The 19485-nt window shown below is 67.9% G+C and overlaps 3 protein-coding genes across 3 annotated transcripts; 2 read left to right on the forward strand and 1 right to left on the reverse strand.

The window, feature by feature from the left end:
- Positions 1-109: 109 nt before the first annotated feature.
- CHLRE_01g001450v5 (uncharacterized protein) lies at positions 110-4753 on the forward strand. Its single transcript, XM_043058093.1, has 6 exons — positions 110-514; positions 1002-1099; positions 1557-1620; positions 1934-2015; positions 2362-2604; positions 2922-4753. Exons 1-6 carry the CDS (start codon positions 359-361, stop codon positions 4391-4393), a joined length of 2115 nt encoding a protein of 704 aa, XP_042928007.1. The 5' UTR covers positions 110-358; the 3' UTR covers positions 4394-4753.
- Positions 4754-5313: 560 nt separating this feature from the next.
- CHLRE_01g001501v5 (uncharacterized protein) lies at positions 5314-12869 on the reverse strand. The gene is made up of 12 exons (XM_043058094.1): positions 11748-12869; positions 10877-11219; positions 10326-10531; positions 9857-9965; positions 9435-9517; positions 9099-9142; positions 8567-8778; positions 8208-8333; positions 7924-8040; positions 7232-7452; positions 6393-7069; positions 5314-6078 (listed from the first exon to the last, which is right to left on the reverse strand). Exons 1-12 carry the CDS (start codon positions 12629-12631, stop codon positions 5813-5815), a joined length of 3288 nt encoding a protein of 1095 aa, XP_042928008.1. The 5' UTR covers positions 12632-12869; the 3' UTR covers positions 5314-5812.
- A 170-nt stretch (positions 12870-13039) lies between these two features.
- Positions 13040-18922, forward strand: CHLRE_01g001550v5 (uncharacterized protein). The gene is made up of 8 exons (XM_043058095.1): positions 13040-13304; positions 14168-14404; positions 14941-15409; positions 15947-16022; positions 16252-16327; positions 16810-17040; positions 17365-17442; positions 17816-18922. Exons 1-8 carry the CDS (start codon positions 13188-13190, stop codon positions 17927-17929), a joined length of 1398 nt encoding a protein of 465 aa, XP_042928009.1. The 5' UTR covers positions 13040-13187; the 3' UTR covers positions 17930-18922.
- The last annotated feature ends 563 nt before the right edge of the window (positions 18923-19485 follow it).

Below are 19485 nucleotides of genomic sequence, written 5' to 3' on the forward strand. Positions count from 1 at the left end.
GGGCTGCGTAAGCTGCTGGGCGCAACTCATGCAGGGACGGCAGTTGCGTGTGCACCCATTTTGCTGTCCACCCAGTTTCGCTTCTGTATCCATTATACTATAACTAAAAGTAGCTGCAGTAATCATATCTTCTCTACCGGTGACGCTTTGTTCATTTGTGTTGACCGCTAGAGTTGACCCACCTTGCTTTTTCACGTCCTTCCAGCTGAAAGAGATTGCTTGTCTCTTGAATTATCAAAAATAATATTATGGGAGCATTAAAACAATGAAACAGAGCTCGCGCGGCCGAAGGCCGTGCCCGCAAGCAGCGCTTCGTCGCTGCGACGAGTAAGCATGCCGCAGCGAGGCACATAGCTAGATGACGGTGAAATACAGGCGTCTTCGTATCGTCAAGCATCGAAAGGGCCAAATCCACGATGAGGACGTGGCACGTTGGCGTTTGGAGGTGCCCGAGCAGGCGGCGGTAGCGCTAGCGCAGCAGGTTGGCTATGGCCAGGCGGTGTTGCCCCCCACGGTGAGTTGAAAGCTGCCACATTGGGAAAGGGATGAATGGGGGGAGCAAGGTTACCAAGTGCGCGGAAATGGGCGGGGTAAGTGGGGCACCTTCACCCACACCACGCAGGCACCTACACCCTAGTGTCGGTCTTCCCCTCCGCTCCCCCCCCCTGGCTGGTCATGCACCTGGCCACTCATGGCGGGGAGGGGAGGGGCTGGGAGGCGGGCTGGGCAGCACCCGCGTGGCAGCCCTGTCGCCTGCAGCTCGCTCGTGTGGGTGCTGCTGACGCGCCGTCTCGGGGCCCCGGCGTGCCGCCCACACTTGCACGACAACAAGCTGCACACAACACACGAACACACACACACACACACACACACACACACACACACATTCACATTGGATTTCGCTTGTTAACACAATGTGCAACACGGCTTCCATGACGGGCCATGCCGGCTGCCACTGTGTCACACCCGCGCACCTTGCAACACGTATCTCCTCCGCGCAGGCCCACCCCCCGCTGCTGTCCCCCCAGCCCGCCCACAACGCGCTGGACTACGCCAACCTGCTGCCGCCCGACGTGCGCCACGCCGTGTTCCGACACTGGTGCGGGCTGAGGCGGGGCTTAGGGGGCGGAGGCTAAGGCGGGGCTGGGAGGGGCGGGGGTTGTGTGCCCTGGCCCAGCGAGTATGTCGCGGCATCATCAACATCAGCGAGCCCACCAGGGGGAGGGGCTGAGGCGGGCCTAAGAGGGGCGGGGTCTGAAGGAGGGAGGCGGAGGGTAGGGGGCAGCTTCTTGGGGCCGCCAGCCCTGAGGGCTTCCATCTTCGGCGGGGAAGGGAGGGGGGCGGGTGGTGGCGCAGGCGGCTTTGATGGTGCTGGGCGACTGGGCGGTGGGGACGGGGCGCTGAGCGAGAGGGGTGGTGGGGCCCGGCGGCCTGGGTGCGGGCGGTGTGGCAGCGATGAGTGCGGTGCATTGTCGCTCGTATGGAGGTGGGTGGCAGGTTGGCTCACCCACCGCCCCCTCCGCCTGTCGCCCTGCTGCACGCACGCACGCCTGCAGCGAGATGATGGCCCGGCACCAGCGGCTGCTGCTGGAGGGGCAGGAGCGGCTCAAATACGTGCAGGTAACGGGGGGGGAGGGGGAGCCGCACTTGGGGCACGCGCTGGCACCGCGCCTCACGCCCGCCTGTGTGCATGTGTTTTCGACATCATGTCGCGACTGTGCACACACGTGTCTCGCACAGCGTCGCACCGCACCGCATGCACAGTCCTTCCCTTGTGCTCACTGACGCTGCTCGCTGACACACACGCCGCTGCCTCCACACACGCCGGCTTCCACACACACACACACACACACACACACACACACACACACACACACACACACACACACACACACACACACACACACACACACACACCGCACCACGCACGCAGGCCCAGATCCGCGAGATGAAGGCACGCCTGCCGCCGCCGCCGCCGCCCAGACCCGTGGCGGGCATGAACCGGACCGCCAAGGGTGCGTGCACGTGGGGTGGGGGAGGGGAGGTGCGGATGTGCGAGGAGGGGAGGGTGCGGTCAGGGGTCGGATTTGGGGTTGGAGGAGGGGGGAGTGGACTGGTTCCAGACCCCGCCTCCCAGCCCCGAACCCTATCCCATTAGCCGTGTCTACCTCATGCCCCCGCCGCCACACCCCAGCTCAACCACGGCAGCAGATGTCCGCCTGCCGCGCACGAACCCAATTGCACTTGATTCCGCTGCTTGGACCCGGCGCCCACTTCCACCCCCTCCACCTGTTCCCTCCGCCTTACACCCTCTCCACCTGCTCTCCCCCCCCCCCCACCCCCCCACCCCCCGCCGTCCAGGCCCCGACGTGCCTCCCCACCAGGTGCGCTCCCCCAGCTGCTGGGCCTCCTGCTGCGGCCTGGCGCCCCTGCCGCCGCCGCCCCTGCCGCCCACCGAGGCCGGAGGCCCCGGTGGCGGCCCTGGCGGCGGCGGCGGCCCGCTGGCGCCTGTGGCTTTGGAGCTGCCGCCGCCCGACTACTTCGCGCAGGCGGCACTGGCCACAGCGCTGGCGCAGTCGCGGCGGCAGACGCTGGAGGCGCAGGGTGGGCGCGTGTCGGGGGCAGCGGGGGGGAGGAGCGGGGCTATGGCGGGGGGGTGGAGGCGGGGGAAACGCGGGCGGGCGTGTAGGGCGGGGACAGGGACTGGGGCTGGATGGGAGCACGCTTTGGGGCTGCTGTGTGGGTGCAAGGGAGGCGGCCGGAGGTAGACGAGACCCAACGACTCGGCCCAGCGGCCCGTCAGTCCCCAACCGCCCCGTGCGCCTCCGAATGGCGTCATTAGCCCGACACCAATGCCGTAGCGCCGCACCACACGAACCGACACGTCTCCGTCGCACACACAAACCCTTTTACACCTGCAGCCGAGCAAGAGGATTACCAGCACGCGCTATCCGCTGGCGGCGCCTCCTTGGCCTCCTCGGGCGGCGGCGTGCGGCCCTTCACCTCCTCGGGCGGCGGCGGCGCGGTGCTCACCACCGCAGCCATGGGCCGCAGCGGGCGGCGGGATGCCACTGGCCACGACCCGTCGGACAATCTGGTGGCGGCGGGCGACCTGCCGGGGCAGATGGACCGGCGGCGCGGCTCATCCGCAGGCGGCGGCGGCGGCGGCTCGGGGGTGGCGGACGGGGTGGCGGGGGGGCCGCTGGGCGGCGGGCGTCCGGCCATGGCGCCGCTGCAGGGCCGGGCGCCCGGTACGCCGCAGAGCCTGCTGCGGCCGTTGGCGTCGTACGGCGCGCCTGGTGCGGGTGCGGGTCCTGGTGCGGGGGGCGGGTCGGCGCCACGTAAGGTGCTGCTGCCGGCCATGCGCGCCTCGCAGGCGGGTGCGGCGGCGGCGGCGGCGGCGGCGGCGGGAGGGCCCGGTGGCGGCGGCACCGCGGCAGCGGATCCGGCGGCATCTGCAGCCAGCAGCTACGACCTCAGTCGGTACCAGGATCCCGAGTCGTTGCGTAAGATCACGGCCATTCAGGCGGCGCAGCGCGGGCGTGTGGCGCGGAAGCGGGTGGCGGGCATGCGGGCGCCAACGGCGGCGGCCGCACCGCAGTCACGCGCCGCGCCGCCGCCTGCCTCGAGCTACGACCTGAGTCGGTATCAGGACCCGGCAACCCTAAAGAAGATCACGACCATTCAGGCGGCACAAAGGGGCAGGGCGGCGAGGAAGCAGGTGGCTGGCATGCGGTCGCAACAGCAGCCGCAGCAGCAGCCGGTGGCGGTGGCAGGGCCAGGGCCTAGCGCCCACCCCTTTGACCTGCCGCCCCTGTCGCAGTCGCGGGCCATGGCCCCCCTGCCGCCCGGGCTGCCCGGCCGGGCCAAACTGGCGGCGCCACCTGTTGACGTCACGCCGCAGCCGCTCAAGGAGGAGCAGGCGGCGGCGGCGCGGCTGGCGGCGGCGCAGGCGGCGGCGGCGGATGACGAGATGGCGTTGCTAGAGGCGTCCCTGGCGGCGGGAGTGGTGGAGGTGGCGGCGCCGGGCCCAGGGCGCGGGCCGTCACTTGCAACGGCGGCGGCGGGGGCTCCGAGGCAGCAGGCGCCTCGGGACCACGACCTCAGTCGGTACCAGGACCCCGAGTCGTTGCGTAAGATCACGGCTATTCAGGCGGCTCAGCGCGGGCGTGTCGTGCGGAAGCAGGTGGCGGAGATGCGGTCCGCGGCCCCGCCGCCGCCGCCGCCGCCAGCAGCAGCGCCGCAGTCACGCGCCGCACCGCCGCCTGCCTCGAGCTACGACCTGAGTCGGTATCAGGACCCGGCAACCCTAAAGAAGATCACGACCATTCAGGCGGCACAACGGGGCAGGGTGGCGAGGAAGCAGGTGGCTGGCATGAAGGGTGCGAAGTAATGGTGATGTACGGGTGTGTGCGGGTAGGCACAACCCTGAGAGGACTGCTGGGGCGGGTGGACCCTGGTGCGCCAGGGCTGCCGGCGTGTGTGTATGGCACGGCGTTGTGTGTGTGTGTGTGTGTGTGTGTGTGTGTGTGTGTGTGTGTGTGTGTTTATGCCGGGTCGCGTAACTGGCGGTGGCGTTGCAGTACGGCAGGGCAGTGGGGCAGTTGGGCTGTTGGGCGGCTGTCACGACCACGCTGTGTGCTGCCACGTGCGCGACATGTCTCTAGCTGCTGGACGGGGGACTTGGACAACACGCAGCACATACCCAGCACACGGCTCGCTTGGATGACTATACTTGTAAATGTGGGAGGACACCCTACACGGAAACTCCTCAGCAGCCCCTGGCACCCTGGCTACCGTAGCCACCAAGCCCTTGCTGCCACACCTGCTTCGCACACACACACACACACACACACACACACACACACACACACACACACACACACACATCGCTCTGGGGACCTGGCAGCTGGCAGCACCTACCTTCTGGTCACTATCTCTAGCATGGCAAGTTGCCTTGTTGCCTTGGCCACCGGCTGGGTGCGCTGTGGACAGTCGACACAAACGGTAGTGGATAGCGGCGGCACTTAGGCGGCCCAACGGTGTGAGTCAGCGGTCTGCGGACCCCTGCCTCCCTGCGGACCGTTCGCCCGCAAGGACGCGCTCAGGCCTCTGTGGTGCTGGCAGCTTCCCCCCCCCCCTTGAGAGGCCACATCTCTAGCCTCCTGGGTCTCAGCACACGGCCCCCACATCGACAGTGCTGAGCGCTGTGTGTGTGTGAGTGTGTGTGTGTGTGTGTGTGTGTGTGTGTGTGCGTGTGACGTGTGTGTGTGTGTGTGCGTGCACTGCTGTGAGGGGGTGCCGGGCGCGCTGATGTTGCTGATGCGTTCCACCGGGGCCGCGGGCAGTGCGGTGCGTCACCATGCGCGCGACGCGTCGCTGCCTGGAAACAGAGACAGAGCGACTGGACACAAACCACACACCACACCACACACGTGCCGATGACACCTTGCGTCAGGAGGTTGGGAGTGTGCGTCCCTTTCCACAGTAACGAAACTAAGCCCATCGCCTCTCTTAGAGCAGACCGTAAAGGCCAACAGGCACACGTCCGTAAACGTGGTCGTCTCCTCCACTGACACTGGCAACACTGGCAAAGCCCTGAGACTCCCTCTGCCGCCCCCACACCTACTATGACATTGACAGCCAGCACCCCCGTGTGCAGCTGTGCCTCCTCACCCACACGCGCTACGCACACCTCTACTAGACTGATCCATGCCACCCTCAGCCGCCACCCCACGGTTCCTTGACCACCGGCACTCACGTCGTTGGGCACACACACCCTCCTCCCTAGGTCATATACTCATATCACGCCTCAGTACCGCTCCCCCGCCCTGGGCGCCGCATAGCCCTCCCACACCTCCTCCAGCGCCCCGTACGCCGCCCCCAGCAGCGCCGCCTGGAAGGGACTCAGCCCCCCGCCCCCACTGCCCCTGCCACCGCCCCTGCTACTGCTGCCGCTGCTACTGCTACTGCCGGCGCCCCTGCTGCTACTGCCGCCTCCCGCCAGCTGCGCCATGCGGTGCTCGTGCGCGCCCATCCAGTCGTCGCCCGGGTACACGTACAGGTCGGCCAGGGCCACTGTCGCACGGGGGGGGGGGTTACATTCATGATTAGTTAAGGGGGGGGGGCAGCGGGTGTGTGTGTGGGAAAGGGGGGGGATGGGGGGAGAGAGAGGGCGGGCGGCTGAGCAGGCATGTGTTGACTAAGGGGGCGCATTGCACTTCGGTGGGTACGGAAGGCAGGTAAGTGTTAGGAGCACCAGCCACACATGCTGCCGCTGCTCCATGCGGTAACGTGTTTCCATCGCCCCGGTCCTCGCCTGCCCTCCTTACGCCCCCCCCCCCCCCATGTCCCCACTGCCTACTCGGCCCACGCCGCCACCCCCCCCCTACCCGCCAGGTCCAGCATCTGGTTGGCGTCCAGGGCCGCGAACGCGCCCGACCAGGGGCTTAGCCGCCCCGGCCGGCTACTGCCACTGCCATGGCTGCTACTGCTACTGCCACTGGTGCTGGCGCTGCTACTGCCGCTGGCAGCAGTCGCCGCGGCGGCGGGGCCGGATGAGCCAAAGCCCACGTGGCCCCCCGAGGAGCCCACAGCCCGCCCGCCGCCTGCCGCCTTTTGGGCTGCTACAGCCGCCGCCGCCGCCGCAGCAGCAGTAGCCGGCGGTGGCGGCGCCGCCAGCACGCCCGCCGCCGCCAGCGCCAGGTCCTGAATGAGCGGGCTGTAGCGCACCAGCCAAGCCCGCGGCGGCCGCAGCAGCACGCCGCCGCCTCCGTCTCCTGCTATAGCCGCGCCGCCGCTGCTACTGCTACTGCTGCTGCTACTGCCACCCAGGCTCCTCAGCAGCCCTATGTCGTCTGCCAGCGCCATCACCTCCTCGGGCTCCAGGCTGGACAGCCGCCGCCGCCGGTACGGCAGTAGCCGGCCGCTGCCGCTGCTACTGCCACTGCTACTGCCGTCTGCTGCGGCCTGCTCGGCTGCAGCCGCGGCGGCGCGGGCCCGCTCGAAGCGGCTCACGGCCCACAGCACGCCGGCTGCGGAGGGCGGGTCCAGGCCGGCAGGCAGCAGCCTGGTGGGAGGGGGCAGGGGGCGGAGAGAGCGGGGTGCGGGGTTGAGGGATGGGTTGGGTCCGGAGGAGGAGATCAAGGGATGGCACGGGGGTGACGGAGGGTGCAATTTCCGAGGCTCTTCCGCAGCAGAAAGACACAAAAGACACAAAAGCCCCACACACCTGTGCGCCGTCTCCAGCGCCAGCCCCACCCAGGCCGCCGGCGGCGTCCACCCCGCCGCGCCCGCCACCTGCCCCTGCTGCTGCTGCCGCTGCTGTCCGCCGGAGCCGCCTGCTGCCCCTGCAGCCCCTGCTGCTGCCGGCGGGGGCGGCAGCAGGTCTGCCAGGGAGGTGAGCAGGGCGGCCAGGCCGCGGCCGTCCAGCGTGTGCAGCCAGCGGGCGGACTGGGCGGTAGGGGGGGGGGGGGAAAGAGGAGGGGGTGGTGGTAAATACCAGCCCAAACTAAACCAAAACCGACGAAAACGGGGGAAGGAGAGTTTCGGAGCATCCCGGGTGACGGCGTGGGGGCGGAGGGTCATTCGGGATACTGAAGAAGGGAAGTGGGCTGCAAAAGGGTAGGCGTAAGACAAGCACGCACACAAGCACGCACGCACGCACGCACACACACACACACACACACACACACACACACACACACACACACACACACACACACACACACACACACCGGCGGCTCACCGCAGCAGGTATGCGAGGTAACTTCAGGTAACATCCGTTAACCGTCGCTTTGCTGCATCGCATACACTGTCTTTGCGCAATGTTTTCCTTGTGCTCTTTAACACACACACACACACACACACACATGCACGCACGCGCGCACACGCGCACGCACGCACGCACGCGCCCACCCTCACCTGCTTTGTGGCCTCCCCCAGCCAGTCGGGTCCGGGTGCGTAGGCGGCCTGCCACGCCGCCAGCGCCCACAGCAGGTTGGAGAAGGTGAGGCCGGAGCGGGAGAAGGGGAACACGGCCTGAGGGGGAGGGGGGGAGGGTAGCCGTTCATGCGAGCGATTTGTATTTAACATGGGAGGATTAGTTTGGGGAGGGGGTGCGGGTGAAGTGGATTACCGTAGTTGAGATTGGTAGGCCGCCCCACCCCCCGCCCCCCACACAACCCCACACCCAGCCCCGCCCTCACCCGCGCCGCCTCGCACAGGTCTCGCACCCAGAACCCGGGTGGCGGCCGCGCCGCGCCGCCCGCGCAGCAGCACAGCCCCCAGGCCACGTGCGCCAGCGCCTGGGGTGTCAGCTCGGGCAGCCGGACCTGTGGAACACACGTGCGTGTGTGTGCAGCGTGTGTGTGTGTGTGTGTGTGTGTGCTGGGTAGCCGAGCGAAAGGCGGAGTGAATCAATCACAAAGTCTGAACCTCAGTTTGAGGCGCAGAGGCCGCGTGGAAGCAGCGGGCACTCCACGGGAGGTTGTAGCAGGAGGGCCGCGCGATACTACATGCAAGCGCCAAACGACATCCCCTCGCCCCCCCCCCCACACACACGCACCTGCGCCTCCATCTGCAGGTAGCGCAGGAACGAGTCCGGCGGCCGCGCCCAGCTGCCGCCGCCGCCGCCGCCGCCGCCTCCTGCTGCTACTGCCGAGCCGCCGCCGCCGCCTGCTGCTGCTACTGCCGCCGGGGCTGCCGAGGCGGAGGCGCCCACGCCCAGGGCCCAGCACACCATGGCCAGGTCGGCCTCGGAGATGCGCTCGCCCATGCCTGTGTGTGCGTGTGTGTGCGTGTGCGTCACGTGTGAGAGCACCGTATAGGTTGGTTGTCTGTATAGCAGAGAAAGACCCATGCATGTGTGTGTGTGTGCGTGCGTGTGTGTGTGTGTGTGTGTGTGTGTGTGTGCACGCGCATGCTGTTTGATTGTGTAGGTGTGTATTATAGCGAAAGACCGGGACCTGCGGTGACGGTGAGGGGTCTGGGCGCTGGCTGGTTGCGAACCACTGGCCTCCCACGCCCACCCCCCGGGCTATCGTTCCGAATTTTCACACATATTCACACACACACACGCACACACGCGCCTCACTCACCCTCAAACGCCTCGTACCACTCGTACAGCCAGTCGGCCGGGGGGCTGCGCGGCAGGGGGCGGGGGCGGGGGCGGGGGCGGGGGGATCACACTTATATTCAGTTTGAAGGACGTGGTAGACGCGGACAGGAAGGAGCGGGCGGGAGCGGCACTTGAGGATGGGCGGTCGACGTGTCAACATCAACAACAACACATTGACCCCCACCATACTGTCACCACCATACCACACCACATTCCCACCACCACAACCACCAGTCACACACACATACACACATACACACACACGCACGTGCACGCGCGCACACACACACATCTCCCCCCCCACACACACACTCACGCCGCCCGCCACTTGGCCAGCGCCCACAGCAGGAAGGCCAGGTCGGCGGGGCGGCGCCAGGAGCGCAGCTGGCCCGAGGTGGCCTGGCGCGGAGGTGGGGTTGGGAGGGAGGTTGGGAGGGCACGTGGTGGGTGGTGGTGGGTGGGGGTGGGGGTTACATGCCCGAGACGAACAACGAATAAGCCTCAACGTCAACGGCAGAAGCCCACCTAGCCATGGAAGACGGTGGCGGAGATGTGTGCGTGCATGGGCGTGGCTCTGTACTCCGTGCCTGTACAGTGCTCCCGGTTGTACCCCCGCCCCTGACCTTCACCCTCACACTCCGGCAGACTGCCGCCGCCCCCTTCCCTCCCAACTTCCCTCCTCCCTCCCTGTACCACCCCCTGCCCGCCTCCTCCCCTGCCCCTGCCCCCTCCCCTCACCTCCAGCATCACCTCCACCCAGCCCGCCCCCGGGTGGAACCTCAGTCGCGCCATGGCACTGGCCGCCGCCGCCACCTGGCCGCTGCCGTACGACTCCAGGCTGTTCAGGCTGGGGGCGGAGGGGAGGAGGGGAGGAGTCACATTCATGATAAACTAAGAAGTGAAGGAGTAGAGGGAACAGTAGTACAGTAGGCGTCTTGTTAGCGGGGGGGGATTCGTAGGAAGGGAGGGATGGGGCGGAGGGGAGAGCAGGGTGGAGAGGCAGGGGGGATTGTGGTTGGCAGGCACAATGGTGGAAGCGGTGCAAACCTCGGTGCAAACAAGCAGTGCGCCACGGGCACGAGTACGCACGCGGGCGGGTGCGAGCGCACGCCCCCCGCTCCATGCATTCAAAGGCCGCGGCCTGCCCTCCATTGCCCTCCACTGCCCTCCACTGCCCCACCCACCCACCCACCCACCCAGCGCCCACCTGTCCTCCGCCAGCAGCCGCAAGTGCTGCTCTGCCCGCGGGTACGGCGCCAGGCCTCCACTGCCACCGCCGCCACCTCCAGGGCCTGCTGCGCCCTGCGGCGCCGCCGCCGCCGCCATGAGCGACAGCAGCAGGCACACCTTGGCGGGCGGCAGGCGCTCCGCCCACAGCACCACACCGCACGCCTCGGGCAGCAGCCAGCACAGCTGTGGGGGGAGGGGGCAGGAGGGTGTGTGTGTGTGTGTGTGTGTGTGTGTGTGTGTGTGTGTGTGTGTGTGTGTGTGTGTGTGTGCTGAAGAGTTCAAAGGGAGGGAAACACGCAGGACTCTGTGTATGCGATGCGGTGCGACAGGTGTGGGTTGTGCTGTGTGTGCATGTGCCTGAGAGGAAGGGCAGAGGGCGGTTCCAGTAGCAGCCCCAGACCCCCTCAGCCCGCAGCAGGCCCCCAGCTCCAAGGCTCTCCACCCCATGATGTATGTTCCGCTCCGTCTTGCGTCTTGCGGCCCTCCCCCCCTCGCCGTCCCTCACACACGCCCCTCCTCCCTCCCCACCTGCTGCTGCACCGCCGCCGGCGTGTCCACCTGCCGGCCGCTGCGCCGCCGCCGCCGCGCATCCCGCCAGTGCCGCCGCGCCACCGCCACGCGCTCCGCCGCCGCCGCCAGGAACGCCCACACAAGGGCCGCCGGCAGAGCCACCTGCGCCGCCGCCGCCGCCGCCTGCCCTCCACCCCGCTGACCCTGCGCCTGCGGATACGCCCGTTGCCGCGCGCCACCGCCCTTGCCCCTTGCCTCCGCCGCCTCCTGCTCCGCTTCCTCGGCCGCCGCGGCCGCGGCCGCCGCCGCCGCCGCGGCGCGCTGCGTCTCCTTGTACAGCGCCACCAGCGCCGCCAGAGACCTGCATGGAGAGGTGTGTGTGGGCGTGTGTGTGGGGGGGGTGGGGGGTGGGGGGGGGTGAGCGGTGTGCGTGCGTGTGTGTGTGTGTGGGGGGGGGGTTAGCGGTGTGTGGGTGTATGTGTGTGTGTAGGCGTTAGTGTGGGCGTGTGTGTGTAACTTGTTCAAGAGTGGCCCGATGGGTCTTTGTGGGGTGGTGGGTTAGTGGGCAATGGGTGGGAGAGGAGACCAGCATGCCGGCCCGCAGCCAGGCTGGTTGCTCCGAGCCCCACCCTGTTGCAGCCCTGAGTGTGTGCGCGCACAAGCACACACACGCCCGCCCGCCCGGGTGGCCGAGCAGCTGCTGCCCCCGCCACCCACCCCCGCCACCCACCCCCGCCACCCACCCCCGCCACCCACCCCCGCCAAGCACCCCAGCACCCCAGCACCCCCCGCTCCCGTGCCCATTCCCGCCCCCCCCCGGGCTCCCCCGAGCCGTCCCCTCCGGCGCCCCGACTACCCCGCCGCCCACCCCCACCCCAGCCACACTCACTCGCAGCCGCGGATGCGCTCCACCAGCGGCTGGGCCGACTCCGCCCGCGCATGCGCCTCCGCCCGCTCATCCTCTTGCCGCTCCGCCCGGGCCGGCTGCTGCCGCTGCTTGCTCGGCTGCCCCGTCCCCCGATCCCGCCCTTCAATTGACCCGCTGTCGCCGCCGCCACTCCCCAGCTCTGGCTCCGGCTCCGCCTCCGCCCGAGCTTCCGCATTCCTCTTCTTCTTCCTGTTCCGTCCCTTGCGCTTTCGCCCGCCGTCGCCATCGCGCCCTGCGTCATCGCCCTTGCTGCCGCTGCCACCACCACTACGCGCTGCACCCGTGGCGGCATCCGCGGCGGCAGCACCGGCTCCACCGGTCCCCCCTGCGCCCCCTGCTGCCTCATGCGGCCCGGGTCCAGGGGCCGGCCCGGGTGCCGCCGACTCCGCTGCCGCCGGCCAGGGCGGCGCCGCCGATGCCGCCAACGCTGCAGCGCGCGGCGGCGGCGGCGGCGGCACCCATGCCACATGGCGCGCTCGCGGCGGCGGCAGCGCCGACAGCGGCGATAGTGACACGCGGCCTGTGCCGCCGGGGGGCGTCAGCCTGGGACCCCTGCCTAGGGGGCAGCAGGCGCCGCCGCCTGTTGCGGCTACCGCCGCGGCTGCTGCCCCCTGCGTGGCGTGTGAGGCCCTGAGCGCCACCGCCGCCGGCCACATGAACTGCCGCAGGCTGCCGGCGGCGCCGCGGGCGCCGCGGCTGGCGCGGGCAGGGGCGATGGGCGCGGGTGGCGTGGCTGCGCGCGGGGCGGTGGAGCCAGCCAGGCGTGCGGCAGCCTTGGCCGGCGCCGAGGCGGCACCCATGCTATGACTGCTAACAGCAACGCGTGATGATGGGCACATGTCCATTCAATGGCGCGGCGTTTCTGGAGCGCCCAATTCGAGCCCTCACAAAGTTTGCACGGCTCGACACAGGTTCTGCTGCTTCTCTTTGACAGTTATGCCCACATGTATATACTAAAGAGGATAATGCAGGAGAATTGCGGAAACATGTCGAGTTCGCCGACTGCCGCGCACGCAAGCCCGTGTCGCTCGCAGCTGGCGTCCCTGATGCTTGTGCGACTCGAGGTAACGCGTAATGTGACGATGATGGGATTTCAAGCTTATCAGCACCTGTCTGGCTGTCCGAATTCTGGCCCCATTCGCTTCCATGCACAGCGTTCGTTGCCGGGAGCGGCAGCAACCAATGCTCGGCGTGTCGAAGGGGCTGGATTACCTACACGAAATAACTTGTAGGTCCCAGACAGGCACCCACTTCGTTTTAGTGTCGTCGCTGCCTCGGCCACACACGGCTTGCAGCTCAGTTCCGCCTGCTCATTTGGTGAACCAGCTTTCAGTTTGACAACGTTCTTATCGCAACATATTCATATTTTGTAAATCTGCATTTCAACTAGCCTTATCGAAAATGCTAGCTCGGGGCGGCACACCGTTGGGCACCAGCCGCTCGGCAGCCTGCCACCCAATCCATGCTCCTTGCTGTGGGTCAGCTGCTGTGGTGATGCCGCGTCACGCCAAGCGCCAGGTATGGGGCAGGGCGCTTCTAGACATTTTTCTCCGGGGATATGCGACAGAACCACGCGTGGAGATTGCAAGCCAATACTTAGCACAGGGTTATAGACACGAGCAAATTCTTAGATCTGGGCTGGCGACTGCTGCGACTGCAAGTTTGTAGAAAACCTTCATCGCGCTAGAGCAGCAGTGGCCCGCACCACACGGAAGGGCTTGGAGGCTGATGTAGTGGTGTAAGAGCTTCAGCGCAGCAGCTTCAGCCGGGCAGCGCGGCTACTTCCGAGACTGGCGTGGACACCTCCATCGACCGCGGTCTGCAGACACAACGCCCGATGGTCCTGCCGCAGGCGCAGCGTGCACCGCACCATCGCTCTCGCCCCAGCAGCTGCAGCTTAAAGATTGCGCTCCTTACACTGTGTGCCGCGCCCGCACCGCTAGTCTTGTCTTGGTGGTCCCGACAGCAAACCCCAGTTGGTGTCCAGCTGCGCCCTGGAGAGGCTCCGCTCCGGGCACAGCCCTCAGCGCCCACCTCCCATCCCGGTGCCCCTACACACTCACTCCCTCGCCAGCCCGTGCCTCCTCACCACCCCTCTGCCCGCCTCCTCCCACCTTGGCGCGCGTTCAGATGCGCCTAGCCGCGATGCTGCCTTCCCCTCCATGCCTGCCCCCAACCGCCGTGCTGCCTTCCCCTCCATGCCTCCCCCCAACCGCCGTGCTGCCTTCCCCGCATGCCTTCCCCCACCCCCATCCCCACCACCCCATCCCCACGAACGTAACCCCCATCTCACCGCCCCCCACTCTGCCGCCCTCCCCCCTGCCCCCTCCCCCTCCCCCTCCCTCCCTCCTCTCCCCTCCCCTCCCCCTCCCCCGCCCCAGGCTCCCTCCGTGTCCGCCAAGAAGCGCTACCAGGACTACGGCTCCGCCGACAGCCTGGACCTGGACTCGCTGGCCTCGCTGGACTCGCTGGACGGCGCGCTGGACAAGTACCAGGACCTCATCAAGGGAGCGGCGGGCGCAGGCGCGGGGGCAGCGGCGGCGGGGGCGGCGCCCGGCGCGGCGCCTGCCGGCGGCGCGCCGCCGGCGGGGCAGCAGGGCGCGGCAGGCAACCGCCAAGTGAGTGCGGTGGTTGAGGGAAAGGGAGTTGTGCGGAGCAAGGGCAGAAGTGGACAAGTTGTTTTTTCACTTGCAAGCTCCAAGTAAAGGCACCCGTGTGGTGGGGTTGCGGCGGGGGCATGGCGGAAGGGTCACAGGGTGGGGCGCGCCGCCGGGGCTGTGGCCTGTGGGCTGGGGGGCTGTGGGAGGGGGCTGGCGGCGGGGGTGGAGGGGCTGGGCCGGTGTCAGGAGTCGGGAGGACAGGGGGAATTCGCGTGCGGCGTAGACGCAGGCACGCCCGGGGAAAGGTGCCGTCCATGGAAGCTCCTGCGGTTACGGTGTCTGGGGTGTGGCGTGTGCGCATATGGGTGGCCTGGGACCGCTGGGGTCCCGGAAACTGACGCAGGCTGCTCACGTGGAGGGGTCCCGATGAAGGGGCGGGGCGAGAGCTGGTGCGGCGGAGCGGGGCCACACCCGTCAGGTGCACCACCACCTTGACGTCGCACGCCCCTTTGAGCCCCTCGTCCATTTGTCCATTGCCCCCCCCCCTTCAACAGCCCCGCGGCAACAAGAACCGCGCTCCCTCGAACTACCCCGGCGGCGGCTTCAACGCCGCCGCTGACGGCTTCAGCTCCTGGCCCGCGGCCTCCTCCTCGGCGGCGACACCGGCGGCACCCGGCCGCGCGCCCATGCCGTTCTCCTCCTTTGATGACGACTTCATGTTTGAGCCCAACTGGAGCACCACGCCCCTGCCGCCCAGCGGCGGCGGCGGCGGCGGTGGCGGCGGCGGTTACATGAACGGCGGCGGTGGTGGTGGCGGCGGCGGTTACATGAGCGGCGGCGGTTACTACGGCGGCGGTTACGCGGGCGGCGGTTATGCCAACGGCGGCACGTACACGGGCGGCGGCTACGCCGGCGGCGGCTACATCAACGGCGGCGGTGGCGGCTACAGCAGCGGGCGCCGCAGCGGGCGCAACAGCATGCGCATGCGTTATGACGACCTCACGGACGACGTGGACGAGACCGGTGAGGAGGGGAGGGGAGGGGAGGAGGGAGGGGAGGAGGGGAGGGAGGGGAGGAGGGAGGGAGGGCAGGGGAGGAGGGAGGGCAGGGGAGGAGGGAGGGGAGGGGAGGGAGGGCAGGGGAGGAGGGGAGGGCAGGGGAGGGGAGGAGGGGAGGGCAGGGGAGGAGGGGAGATGGGGCGGGTGGCCGGGAAGTTTGTTCCGTACCCCCCGAACACCCAGGGGCCATTGTAGTGTGGAGGAAGGAGGTGGGGAGAGGACGGCATTAAACCCGAAACGAACCGGGACCCAGGGCCCAGTGGGGGATCCGGCCATCCGTAGACCCGGGCTGCTGCAATGGGTGGAGCGGTGTAGTGGTGGTGGTGGGGATCGTCGAACCCGGTTTCTGGCTCCAGGGAAATGCTACTTGGGGGGGAGTAGTAAGGGATGTTGAGTACAGGGAGGGCAGGAGCGGAGGTAGGCCGGCGGCCCCTCAAAAACGCCATCACACCCCTACGACATCCCTGCTTATGCCCATGCCCACCACCACCAACCCTTGCAGATGGCGAGATGCCCGTTGTCAAGGTGGACCGGGCGATCATCAACGGCAAGACGCTGCAGGCCAACCACGGCATCACGTGAGCGGGGGATGAGGGCGGGGGCGGAGGGGTGAGGGGCTGGAGGGGGCGACCGAATGCTGGAGGCCCCCGGTGTGTATGTGTGTGTTAGTGCACGACACTGCAGGCCGCGCCCCCGCGGTCGCCTCCCGCACATGCGCTGACACACGTGCTGCACATGTTGGCATGTTGCCGTACACCAAACTCACACGCTTTCCCTGCGCCCCCGCGCCTGCGCCCGCGCCCGCAGGGTGAAGGAGGTGTTTGTGCTGGGCGCGGGTCCGGACCGTGCGCCGCTGGGCGCCATGCCCACCAGCCGCGCCCAGGTGGGCGGGGGGGAGCGGGGGTGTCGGGGGAGGGGGGGGGAGTGGCAGGGCTGTGCGTGTCGACGGGGGCAAGGGGTCAGGTGGCGAGCCAGCCTGGATCTGTTCCTGCGGGAGAGCACGAGCGCGGGTGGGGAAGGCGCAGGACGGGAGGGGGCGGCAGTGGGTATGGGGTTGCGTGGCCGTGGGAGAGGGGTGTGTGGTAGCGGCGCACCGGAGGCAGGGTGGGGGTGGGGCTGGTGGGTGGGGTGCGGCCTGTGGTGCACTGGGGTTATAAGGGGTCCGGGGCGGGTTGGGGGTTGGGGTGGGGTGGGGAGTGTTTCGTACCAACCATATTCCATACCCACAAACCGGGGGTGGGGCGCAGCCGTCCGTGAAAGAAGCAACTGTGCCCGCTTGGTCACCACCAGCTCCAAGCCGCCGCCCTCTCACGCCACCCTACCCCACCGCTCCCCGCCACCCACCCACCCACCTCTCCCCCCCAGGCTCTGGCGGACGAGGCCAAGGAGGACCTGCTGCTGATCAACCCCGACGCCTCGCCGCCCGTGGCGCGCATCATCGCCTGGTCCAAGTACAAGTACGAGCTGGAGAAGGGCGCCAAGGAGCGCAAGGCCAAGAGCACGCAGCAGGAGACCAAGGAGGTGCGGCTGCGGCCCTCCACCGACTCGGGCGACCTGGCGGTCAAGATCAAGAGCTGCCAGAAGTTCCTGGCCAAGGTGAGGAGGGAGGGCAAGGGAGGGGAGGGGAGGGGAGGGAGGGGAGGGAGGTGAGGCAGGGAGGGGAGGGAGGGAGAGAGGGAGGCGGTGAGGGAGGGGAGGGAGGGAGGGCTGCCACGAGGTGTGAGCGGGGGCTGTCCACCCGTGTATTCCTGGCTGCTTTCACCCCCATGTCACGCGCGCGCACACGCGCACACACACACACACACACACACACACACACACACACACACACACACACACACACACACACACACACACACACACACACGCACGCTCATCTCCAAGCACCCCACCCCACGCCACTTTTCCCCGCACCCCCAGGGCGACCGCGTGAAGCTGGTGATGAAGTTCGAGGGCCGCGAGCTGCAGTTCAGGGAGCAGGGCAAGGAGGTGCTGCTGGTGAGAGGGACTGGGGGGCAGACTAGGGGGAGACTTGGCGGGGGAGGCAGGGGGGGCGGAGACTTGGGGGGGAGACTGAGGGCAGTGGGGAGAGGCGGAGGGACCGTCAGTGGAATGTCGGAGGGAGGGTCAGGGGAGGGAGCGGAGGGAGGCGAGGGAGCGAGGCAGGGAGGCATTGGGATGGAGGCTGCATGCGTGAGGTACATGGCAGCAGCATGTGTGCACTTGCCTTGCAGGTCCCATGCCCCATCCAGCCACCAACCGCTCATGCCCCCACAGCTACACCCCAATCTTAATCCGACCCTCACCTCACACCCCAGACCTATTCCCCGCCATCCCTCACTCCCTCCCACTCCCACTCCCACTCCCTCAGGGCTTCATCGCGGAGCTGGCCTCGGTGGCCAAGGTGGAGGGCCCGCTCAACTTCAAGACCGGCACCTACACCATCATGCTGCAGCCCACAGCCGCCACCGCAGCAGCCAAGTAAAGCGGCGGCGGGGACCCGGCGGCACCCGGCGGCGGCTGCTGCGCCGCTGTGTGGCTTCGGCTGCTGCTGCTGCTGCTGTGCCGCTAGCTGCGGGGCGGGTGTGATGTGGCGCACGTGGCGCCTGGCTGTTGGGTACCGTATATCGCAAGCAGCAGACGAACCGGCGCAGAGGACCGGAGCGAGGGCGAGAGCGAGAGGGCGAGAGGGTGAGGGCGAGGGCGGGGTTGCGCTGGCGCCGCAAGTGGTGTTTAGGGTTGGTGCGAATGTATGTATGTACGTGTGTGTGTGTACGGCACGTGGTGGTTTTGGTGTGGTCGGCGTTGTTTGGTGGTAACGTTGTGTATCGGGCGCGGTCGCTGGGGCATGGTGTTCAGCCCCGGCCGATTTGCCTCAGTTCGTGGTGGAGGGCCAGGGCGGGGTGGGGCGTTGGCGTGCCCTACACGGGACGATAGGGTTTGGTGCATGGGCGAGGGGCGGCTGCAGTGTTGAGCTCGGACGTTGGTCGCGTGAGGCCGGCGTGCTGGCCGAAGGCGGCAGTTGCACACTGCGAGGCGTGCGTTGAGGAGCTTTCATGGCGGATGCATGACACGCACGGGGGGAGTGAAGCGGCGGCGCGAGCTCTGCACCATTTTTGTGGCGAGAGGCGGGTGAGGCTCTTGCGCCCGGCATTTCGCGGCTTACCGGATCAAGTAGAAAGTTGAGGTATAATCAAATACAGAGAGAGAGAGGGAAAGCGAGAGAAACGAGAGGCAGGAGCACACGAAATACCACATAGCAGTAGGGAGGTCGCGTCAGGTCGCGTGGGTTGGCGGGACATCTAGGTGGTGCGGACCGTGAGCCTCAGAGCCGAGGGGCTGAGCACGTGAGCTAGCGGGTGTAAGGCGGTGAGCGGTGCGGTGGCTGTGGCGGCGGCGGTGGCAAGCAGGGTGGCCGACCGGCGTGCGCGTGAGAGAGCTGCACGCAAGCAAGAGACATGAGTAAGCGAGGCCTGTTGCGCGCGGGCCTTTGGTCCCACATGTCCCGACTCCCTAGTGTGCTCTTCCCTCCCGGCTGCCCTCCGCCCTCGTGCGCTTGGGCGAGAGGGCTGGTCCGCAATAAGCGCCCACAGCCCCACAGCCGCATTGGGCGTTCGGGGGGCCGGGGGCGGCGCCGCGGCGGCCATGCCGTCGCGCGGGGCCCCAGCCGTGGGCGGACGCAGGGCACTACCTGGATGCTTGCCTGGGTGCTGCAGCGCTGCCACCAAACTGCAGCTCGCGGGACACACATATACACACACACACACACACACACACACACACACACACACACACACACACACACACACAAACATACACACAGACACATGCATCGCATACACTGTCTTTGCGCAACGTTTTCCTTGTGCTCTTTAACACAGACACATGCCGTGCACACCCTCCTATGCCGTGTCAAATGCCGCTAAGGCAGCGGCGGCGGTGGTGGCGTTGCTGCGGCCCAGTAAGCCATTGGCAATACGCTCCCGGGGTGGAGTGGCTGTTGAGGAGCGATCAGCACTCATGTACCCCAAGAACTACGGA

This window comes from Chlamydomonas reinhardtii, chromosome 1 (assembly GCF_000002595.2).
Source record: "Chlamydomonas reinhardtii strain CC-503 cw92 mt+ chromosome 1, whole genome shotgun sequence".
NCBI classification, from domain to species: Eukaryota; Viridiplantae; Chlorophyta; class Chlorophyceae; order Chlamydomonadales; family Chlamydomonadaceae; genus Chlamydomonas; species Chlamydomonas reinhardtii.